The sequence below is a fragment of the Vigna angularis genome, chromosome 1 (assembly GCF_016808095.1).
Source record: "Vigna angularis cultivar LongXiaoDou No.4 chromosome 1, ASM1680809v1, whole genome shotgun sequence".
NCBI classification, from domain to species: Eukaryota; Viridiplantae; Streptophyta; class Magnoliopsida; order Fabales; family Fabaceae; genus Vigna; species Vigna angularis.
Genome location: NC_068970.1, coordinates 25682580 through 25693595, shown reverse-complemented (window position 1 = coordinate 25693595; position 11016 = coordinate 25682580). Strand labels below are relative to the sequence as shown.

At 28.3% G+C, this 11016-nt stretch overlaps 1 protein-coding gene across 1 annotated transcript; it reads right to left on the bottom strand.

The window, feature by feature from the left end:
- Positions 1-1396: 1396 nt before the first annotated feature.
- Positions 1397-4499, bottom strand: LOC108321671 (probable mannitol dehydrogenase). Its single transcript, XM_017553497.2, has 5 exons — positions 4203-4499; positions 4010-4123; positions 2242-2755; positions 1994-2144; positions 1397-1898 (listed from the first exon to the last, which is right to left on the bottom strand). Exons 1-5 carry the CDS (start codon positions 4298-4300, stop codon positions 1693-1695), a joined length of 1083 nt encoding a protein of 360 aa, XP_017408986.1. The 5' UTR covers positions 4301-4499; the 3' UTR covers positions 1397-1692.
- Positions 4500-11016: the final 6517 nt, after the last annotated feature.

Below are 11016 nucleotides of genomic sequence, written 5' to 3'. Positions count from 1 at the left end.
AGACATTTCTTTTTCTATGAATAACTCTATATTATCTTAATATAAATTTTATTGAGTGTGAGTTTTGATTCAACCCTCTGTATATTTTTTGTATTATAATTTATTTTGTTTTAATAAATATTCATAGAAAGCATATGATTAGTGAATTAACCCGTGCCAATATATTTGAAATGTCATATCTCATAGTGATATTTAAAAAAAAAATTGGAATGCCCTAAAATACGTTTTACCTATTAAATAAATTAAAAATGTATATAAACATGGATTGGATGAATTGAAAATGGACGTAAAAGAACGGGATCAACAAGCACTATTTTATCTTAGGCATAATTGACTTTGCACCAGCATAGAATAGTGTTTTTCCATCCTTCTTACAACTATTTTTAGTGTTAAAAATTACAAATTTTTAAGTAATTTCAATTTAAATTTTCTTACATCACACTCATTTATGTAAATGCAAAAATTAAACCAGAGTAAAATTTTATTATTTGATAAAAATAGGATAATAATATATCATTATATACAAGGATAAAATAATGTCAATCTATATTAATATTATTTTTATATTAGTGGAATTAAAATATTAAATATTACTTATAAAAGAACACTTATATCATTTTTAATAATTGTTTTTAATAGAATAATTTATGATAAAAATAAAAATAAAATATTGATTTTTCTTGTTTTATAAAAATTTATTTATTTATATTAAAAATAAATTAAAGACATTTTCTTAATTCATTATATTATTCAATTAATTTACTTATTTCTATCAATCAATTAAATCAACTACAAAAATTTTATTCGTCACGTTTTACTTTTCACTCTCTTTTCTTCTATCCAATCCTGTATCTTTTTCTTTCTTTCATCTTCTTTTTCACTCTCACTTAAATTCAAACAAAATATTAAAAGTTACTGCTACTATAAAATAAATATAAAAAGAAAAACAAAACAGTGATTTTGAAATAAATGAGAGTGAAAGACAAAAACCCTTAAATTTGGGTCGGGCCACGAGAATAATGAGTTTCGTAACCCAACCCAAGGACATAAAAATATATAATAATACTATTTGTTTAATAATTTAATAAAAGTATTATTGCTCTTATAATTATAATATATGATAAAATAATTATAGTTATTATTATTTTTATATTTTAGGAATTATTTTTTATATTTATATGATATTTATTGTTCTTATCTTATAAATAAAAAATATTGATAAAATGAGTGTCTTATGTCAAGAGTTGGATAAACAAATTAAATTACTCACTCTGTTAAAAGAAAAGTTACTGTACACACTTTCTTTTACAATTTTAGCTGATTTGAGTTGAAAAAGAAACAAATTATTTGCAAAGTTATTTCAAATAGAAATTAATTAGAGAGGAACGAATAAAAAAAACACAAAACATAATAATTTATTAAGATATTCAAAGTGTGAATTTTCATCACAGTATGGCACATAAACTCTTGTATAATTTATAATGCAGGCTTATGAAGAAATTTTCTTTCAATTCTTTCGAGAATGATTGAGATGATAACTATCAATCACATAACATTGATACAGAAGAGACGTTTAGTAATCACCGACAAATGCCAACTTCATCAAATTAAGAACAGAAACAAAAAGAAGACTGCTTATTAAAGCAATAACTCCAAGTGCATTAATTCTCTGCGACGTGGATGAGTAAAATATCAGGAACTTGATTTTAGTGTGTTGCCAATGTCAATAACAAATCGATATTTTACATCTGCTTTGACGAGACGCTCCATTGCTTTGTTCACATAATCAATAGGAATAATCTCAATATCAGGCTTTATATCGTGTTTGACAGCAAAATCCATCATTTCTTGTGTCTCCTTTATTCCTCCAATGCTACTGCCAGTTACACCCTTTCTCGCTGCATATAAAACAAGTATATCAAATTTACATGATAGAAAGTTCCTTCAATTGAGTAGTAAAATAGTTCTAATAATTTTCGAAGTGCGTGTATACCTAGTAAAGGAAAGATGGGTAGCTCCAAAGGCTTATCAGGTACACCAACTATGACAAGTTTCCCATGACTCTTCAACAAATCCAACAGAGGGAGCAGAGGATGGACTGCAGAAACTGTGTCTATTATACCATCCAAGGTACCCTTTACAGCCTAAATCGAAAAATCAGCATTAGAAGTTGAGCAATAAACTATTCCTCATTGATACCCAAACTAAACCATATTTAAAAGGTTGGAAAAGAGAAAGTACCTGCATCTGATCTTCCTCACGACTTACCACAAATGAGTCAGCTCCAAGATGCTCAATGGCTTCTTTCCTTTTGTTTGGAGATGTGCTGATTACAGTGACCTTAGCGCCAAAAGCTTTGGCAAACTTGACAGCCATGTGACCAACCCCACCAAGACCAACCACACCCACATGCGTGTCTGGCTTGTCAAGTCCAAAATATATGAGAGGGCTATACACTGTGATCCCAGCACATAAGAGAGGTGCAGCAGCCTCAAGAGGTAGACCGTCAGGAATGCTGATCACAAAGTGTTCGTCTACAACCACCAGATCAGAGTAGCCTCCTTGTGTGATGCTTCCATCAACATACTTCGCTCCGTATGTCAGAATCATTTTCGGACAGTAGTTCTCGAGATTCTCATCACAGCTTTTACATGATCTGCAGGATAGAACCATGCACCCCACACCCACCTTGTCACCCACCTTCAACTTTTCCACCTTGCTTCCTACCTCTATCACTTCACCTGCAATCTCGTGCCTGCCTTATGGTGCTCATATTACAATACTATCTAATTAACACTTATTAACCTGTATCACTTATCATTCCTAAACAGAAAAACATATTTGCAATGAAATGGTAGCTGATAATTTATAAAATGTATTAGCTACATCAAAGATACCAACCCACTAAGGTAAGGTAATATGTAATTAAAAACAAATTACTAATGCATAAAATTTATGAATAATCACCAATATTTGTTAATAAATTAAAATGATTGACAACTTATTTATTACTAAACATTCATCCATAAAATACTCATCAATAAATTTTATTGAAATTTTATTGACAACAAAAAGTTTGTTTGTAATTATCTAAAAAAATTAATTTTGATCGTGATGATCACGATTTAATTTTATTCTTTTTCTTATTCTCTTTTCTTTTTTTCTTTCAACTCTTTTTTTTCTAGTTCCTTCTTTTCTACCTTTTCTTTCTCCTCTTTTTCTTTTTTGTTCTCATCTTTCTTTTTCCCTTACTATTCTTTCTCCTCTGTTTTCTCTAACTCCTTTTTTGTTGTTGGTCACCGTCACTTTCGTCGTTGTTGTCACTGTTTTTTTTTCATCACCTCTTGTTCCTTCTTCTCATTTATTTTGAATTAATTTATAATAACTACTTATCAAAATTTGTTGAAAAATTGGTGCCCATTAAACAGACACATTTATCGAAAAAATTATCAACCAATTTTAAAAAATACAATTATCAATGAATTTATAAATAAATTTTTAAAAATTCAATTATTAGCAAATTTTAAAAAAATATTTTCAATAAATTTTATAACAATATAATCAAAATTCAAAAGTGAATTCAATCCTATTTTGGTAACGGATTTTACTAATAAATTTTATTACTAATAAAAATTATAATTTGTTGATAAATTTTATCAATAAATATAATACTAATATTCTCGTAATATAAGAAAAAATCATGTCAATAAATTTCATCAAAATTTAATACTATGATAGATATATATATATATATATATATATATATATATATATATATATATATATATATATATATATATATATATATATGATTAGAAAGAAGGTTGTTTGTTCTAGGAGCATCGAATGACTTTGGAAGTTTGAGTTGTAGCTTAGCCATTCTGTTTGGTTTGAAATGGTTGATTTGAATAAATTTACGGAAGTGTTTGTTGTTTGATAAATAAAGTGAAGAGAATATTTAATGTTTGAAGGTGGTTGAAATATACTGGAAAAAGAGGAGGAAGCATACCCGGGTACGAGTGGATAAAAGGATGGACCCCATTCACTCTTTGCATTATGGAGGTCGGTGTGGCATATACCACTGTATAACACTTTGATTGCTACATCTTTCTCCCCTGTTTCCCTGCACCATTAGAAAACAGAACATTAAAAACATTAAACATTTTCCAAGTTCAGGAATTGAAGAGGTTTGAAATGAGTACCTTCTGGTGAAATTGAAGGGGGAAAGAAACCCAGACGTGTCTCTTGCTGCCCATCCGATGGCCTTCCTTGTATGCTCCAGTCCTGGTGTAACAGCCATTTCAAGATGTTCTACCCAATTTTGGAGGAACCAAAGATCATGGTTGTAACATTTAAAGCACCCAAAGATCAGAGATATGTGACTCACAGTGCTTCACCTATTCAATCATTAACTACCAACAACGTGCCCACTCTGCTTTCCTTTTCAAGGTCTTTTTTTAAATGTTTCATGAAACCCTAAGAAAAAGGTTATCATCGAATAGGTGTCGTTTTCCTTTTCTTTTAATATATTTATACAGGTACCAAAATATATATATATATATATATATATATATATATATATATATATATATATATATATATATATATATATATATTAATTACTCGTCCGGATTTTATCCGCTGCCATCCTAGTTATGACTTATCTTGAAAATAATTTTCAAATAATAACAGACTTAATTGATTACATAATCAATGTAATCGATTAAGCTATACACTTAAACAAATTTTGAAAACTTTTTCACTTCAAAACTCGTCACAACACATATCAAAAAGATATTTGCAAATATAAGAGTTTTAATCGATTTTGCACTTAATGTAATTGGTTAAAACTTGTTTTTTTGCCACAGTTTAAAACATAAGCTACATGATGAACTTAATTGGTTAAAACTTATTTTTTTTCCACAGTTTAAAACATAAGCTACATGATTTTTGTTAGAATCGAGGCCAAATATCCTTAAAATTTAATAATAAATTTAAATCAAATAAGGTATGACCTCGATTATTATTAGAACTAAAGTAAAAAATGATATACAATCTCAGTTTTAGAATCGAGATAAAAGATGTTTAAAATTAAATAATAATTTTAAATCAAATAATGTATATGACTTTAATTATTCACAAAACTAAGACCAAAAACCCAAATTTCTATCATTTATTAGTTTTGGTTTAGTGCTCAATTCTAAAACAGAGATCAAAGATATTTAAAATTAAATAATAATTTTAAATCAAATAATGTATATGAGTTTAATTATTCACAAAAACTAAGACAAAAACTCAAATTTCTATTATTTATTAATTTTGGTTTAGTGCTTCAGTTTCTTTGTAACTGAAGCATGCTTTAATTTATAACGAAGACATAAAATCATTTTCTTTATTTCGTCTTAATATATTTCGATTATAAAATTGATATTCTTGAAAACAAATTATATAGTATTTTTTCTTCGTACTAATGAATCATATTATAAATTTTATAAACTTAACCTAAATAGAATAAAAAATTTATCCCTAAAGAAACTTAAAAAAATACACATATTTATGAGATTTTTCATAAGATGAAACAAAATCAATTATTTTGGAATCAAATTTCTCCAACACAACTTTTTATAATATATTTATTTTGATAAATCCGAAAAAATATTACGTCCATTTGGTGAAAAATAATAATTACATCAGTTTGTTTGAAAAAAAAACATGATGTTTGAATTGAAGAATAAATTTAAGTACGTGAAAAAGAAAGGTAATAAAAAAATGAAAAATAGTTTTATATACAGATATTTTAAGAGTTATTGATGTATAATAATTGTTTAATAAGAATATTGTTTATATAACCAATCTTTTAAATTATATAAATACGTGTTTATAAGATCATAGCAAAATATCTGTAAATATCTATATGATTATAATGGTGTTCGGTTAAGCATACTTTACATGTTATCTACTCCCACATATATACATGTATAATAAAGGGGAAAGTAGGTACCGGAACAGGAAAGAAAATAAAGTAAAACGTGTCTATTGTTTGTATTAGGAAAAAAAGTATAAAAAGTTTGTATCTAAGAAGATTTATATGATAAAATAAAAAATATATAATAAATTATTTTTATATTAAAAGTTGAATATAACTAAATATAAACATATATTTAAATATCTAAAAATAACTAAATATAATAAATCATGAATTCAATGCGGTAGCTTTATCTATTGATATTTACTCGTCCACAATAAAAATAACTAAGTACAAAAAAATAAAATAATAATATTTAATAATTTTTACTTTATATTTAACTTCGCAGCAACTTTATTCTAATAATATAATATATAAAAAGTATCTTATGATTTTTAAATATTCATAATTTTATATTATTATAATTAGTTCTCTAGCAATCATATTAAAAGTAATTTATTGAAACATACAAAATACTACAGTTCATCCTCGAAATTTTCAAGTTTTATCAGAATTGTAATGTGACAGTGTAGATAAGAATTTTGTCAGCGAGGTGGACCACAATAGAATCCGATTGCCCATGAAATTAATTATTATTTTGTGTGGTGCATGTATTTTCACTCTGTTTCTCTATGTTCAACTTTCCAAATCAGTTTATTTAATTGAAGATGATCCAACCCGGTTCCGTGATGGCAATTACCAATAACATTATAATTAGAAAACAAAAATTAATAATCTGTATAATATTAAAAAAAAAACTCAGTTAAGGCTGAGAATAATTTTCACTTATTCACATATTAATATTTCAAAAAGTTATTCATATAAAAAAAATAATATGTTTGGTTTTTAATTTAATCAAAGTAGATTGATTATATATCTTTGACCTTTACTATTTGTTTTTTCTAAGGTGATTTCTAAGGTTTAATTATGATTGATAATTTTCATAAATAATACTATTAAAAATATTTTTTTTTCATAATGACTCACGCGGTTGCGGATGAAATACTATTTATAAATGTTATCGTAAATAGGTGTACGAATAAAATTATGTTTGTTTTCACATATTTGAAATTGAGAGAGAGCAATGGCAGGATTCAACAATTTTTGAATCTTTCCTTAACTATGATGATTGGGTATTTTGTATGAAAATATCTTTTTATTTTTAATATTGCTTTATTATGTGTAGAGGTTGTTGGTATTGTGTGGTTGTTTGGTGCTCGATTGCTAGTTCTATGGTCAGATTCTACTTGTTTTGTGTTTGGTTCGTGATTATTTTGTGCTCTATGTTGCGTTCAAGGTTATTGTGTGCTTAGTTGGAGTTTTTGTGTTAGGTTGTTGGTTGATTTATTCTCAATCCGTGGTTTTGTGTTCGCTTCATTAGTGTAGAAGTCTTCAAAAAGGTAATATTTATTATATGCATTATTAATTATTATATGTATTATTTACTTGATAATTATATGGTTAGTGAATTATGTATTATTTGAATGAAATTGTGTTGTTAATTGTACATATTTATGAAATTGTGATATTGAGTATATATGCATTATTGTTTAAAAAAAATTATTTTAAGAAATGATTTTTTTTCAGAAGAATAAAGCAAAAATTATGTTTACATTGTCAATGAATATAACTTCATCTTTATTTGTATGTAATATTTTTTATATTTGCTTAAGGTAATATATATGGAAGAAGTATTAGATTTGTCATATTTGGACGGTAAAGATATAGTTGATAATGTTGTCATATTTAGTGTTAGGAAATTTATACCAAACAAAGACCGTTGTAGAAAGCAATTGATGTCTTATCTTATGCATACCAATCAATATCGTGACATTATTCAGATGGGACTAGAAGCATTTATTAACATATGACAGCGCCTAAGAGCATCTGGATTAGTCAAGGATGCAATATGGTCGATAATGGAGAAACAAGTTGCTAAATTTCTTCACATAATTGGGTATAATGTGAAGAATTGAAGTGTTGCATTTTTCTTCTATCAATCTAGGTCAATTGTTAGCAAATACTTGCACAATGTCTTGGATGCAATTTTAAGTTTAGAGTCTGAATTTTTAATTCAGTCCTTAGGATCAGAGTTTCATTCAAATTTGGTAAATAATATAGCCCATTTTACCTATACTTTAAAGTAAAAGTCTTTTTATAATATGAAAACACAATAATGTTGTCCACATTTATTAATAATTGTCATTTCTATGAAATATGATTGTTCAAGGACCATAGATGGAACTCATGTACGAGTTAGGGTCCAAAAATCAGATGCTCCTAGGTTTCGAGGAAGAAAGGACTGGTCAACTCTCGGTGTATGATTTTGATATGAAATTCACATATGTTTTAGTCATTTGGGAAAGGACAACATTTGATTCAAGAATTTTAAAAGAAGCTCTTGTACGAGATGATTTGTTAGTTATACCTAAAGGATGTGTGTTTGATAACTCTCTAATTTTGCATCTTGTCTAGAAGTCCTTGTTAGTGTATTTTTGTTTTTAATTGTCTAGAATTAGGTTAGTTTTAGGAATTTTCTTTAAATCTTTAGATTTGTAAATTTTTAGTTCAAAATAGGTTTTTAGGTGTGATTTTTAATTTTTGTTAATAATTAGAAAATTTATAATTTTTTAGAAAATCTTTAACAAAAAAATCTTCCTTTTTAATTGTTAGACTTGTTTTTTCTTGATTTCTTTTTCTCTCTTTGTTGCAGAATAAGCCCTTATAAATTGGGCTGAAGAGGTAAAAGTGGGCTGAAAACGGCTGATTCAAGCTGCACTTATCAAAACGCTGCAATGCTGAAAATGTAATTGGGCTGAAACGTCATTGTTAATTGGGTCGCTGCACTATGCTAATTTTAATAGATGCATTAGACATTGGATGCTGCAAGTGAAACTGGGCCGAAGTGCACTTTGGGCTTTAGTGCAACGACGCTGTTTTGAGAAATGACAGCAGTTGCAGGGGGTCTTGGTTCGCACAGCTAACTTGAGACAAACAATTTGCACGCACATTCATTTTGAAAGAGAGAAAAGGTACCTTGAGCTAGGGCAAAGAGCAAAGTGAAAGAATGAGAGAGGAAAGCACTCAATGCCTTAAAGCAGCTGCCCGAAGAAGATGACCAGCACGAAAAGGGAGCTAACCAGAGCTGACTAGCACGTAACAGAAGCGAACGAGAGATTGCCGATTGGGAAGCACAAAGTGTCGCAAGCAAGTTTCTTTTCCCCCTTTTATTTTCTCTTTTCTTTTCTTCTCCGGCTTTATAAAAGGGCATGTACATAGATACTTTGATTAAACACTTCTACACAGACACTTTACACACTTTCAGTTTATAGTTTTACATTCTGTAGATTAGGGTTTTTTTTCGCTTTCGTAGAAGTAGAGTTCTTGGCTCCTGGATTTCGTCGATAGGTTTGCGAGAGTGACAGACCGTGAGTGGTTTGATGAGTCCGGTAGTGTGTAACTTTTCTTTTCATGTTAATAAAGTTCAGTTCTGTATTTTTGTTCCATTCCTTGCTTGGGTTTCGATTTTGTTCTTTGTTTTTTGATTTCTGCCATTGTTATGTTTCGAGAAAATGAATTGGACTCTGAATCTCTGCATCTTTGCAATTCCCTTGGGAATTAAATGACTCCACAGTGAGCATTCATTTTTGAGATGTCTTCTCGAGTCAGAGATGAGTCCAATGCATAAAGACTCATTCAGATTTGTGTTTCTATTCCTTTCTTTCTATTAGTTCTAGTGTGTGATTTTAATTCTGTAATTGGACTATGTTTGAGAATTTTGAAGGAAAATATTCACATTTCTACATCTGTTTTGGATGTAATAGGACCCCAAGGTGGGACTAGATTTTCAAGAGGTCTTATTGAGAGATGTTAAGCTTCATAATTGCCAGACTAAGTTCACTTTCATTGTTGTATTTTTGCTTCTTGTGAAAGTGTGCATTGGTTGGAAAATTGAGTGAGAATTGCCAATTCAAGTTCTGAAATATGAACTATAAGACCCTGTGATGGGCTTACTTTAGTCAGAATGTCTTTCTGAAGAGTAATTGAGACTCTTTATTTCAATCTATTGCACATTTGCCTCTATTCTATGCTTATCTTTGATGTTTAGTTGAATCTAGGGTTAACTTCCATTGATGTTTCATTTTATTGCATTTGATAGTTGAGTATAGGTTTCAATTTTAGATTCTGAACTTTGATTTCAAGTTTTGATTTGAGTTTTGGTTGAAATTTTGCTGTTATCATTCTGGAATTTAGTTTTCTTTATGTCTGTTTTAGATTCTAAGTTTTACTTTTGATATTTTCTTGATGATTCTGTTTTTGAATTGTAATTAGCTTAGGAAGATGTGTGTTTCTTTCTGTTCTTTTGTAATGAATTAGGTTTTAGAATTGAGTAATGATTTCTACTTTTCTGTTTTGATATTTCCAGTTGTAATTGATCATAGTAGTGCTTATAAATGAGGTCCTGTTTCTGTCATAGATAGTTTAAATTTCTATTTTCTTTTATTTTCTTTTCCTTACATTTTATTTTCTTCCTTTCTTTTTAAACATATTTCTTTTCTTATTTCTCTTCTATTAAAATTTCTTTTGCAATCAATTTCTTTCTCCACCTTGTCTTTTAGTTAGTAGTTAATAAATAGTAACAAGAATTAATTCTACACTTTAAGCTTAATTCTAGTCGAGTTCTTGGATTGATACCTAGGTTGTCCCTATACTTCATTAGTGGGGAAACTTAGTTTGTTCTGATTTTAGGCAACAAAAACCAGTTTAACCATGTTCATTGGGTTTTTATTTGTAGGTTGTCAGTCATTGATTAATTGTATATGTACAATATTGTAGGAAAGTATCATCTTAGGGATGTTGGATTTATGCTGAAAAGAATAGTAATGACTTCATATAGAGGTGTAAGATATCACATTAAAGAGTTCACACGAATAAGGCCACAAAATCCACACAAACTATTTAATCATTGTCATTCATCTTTGAGAAATGTCATTGAAAGGACATTCGGTGTTTCGAAAAAATATTCCCTATTATCTCTAATTGAAGTGAAC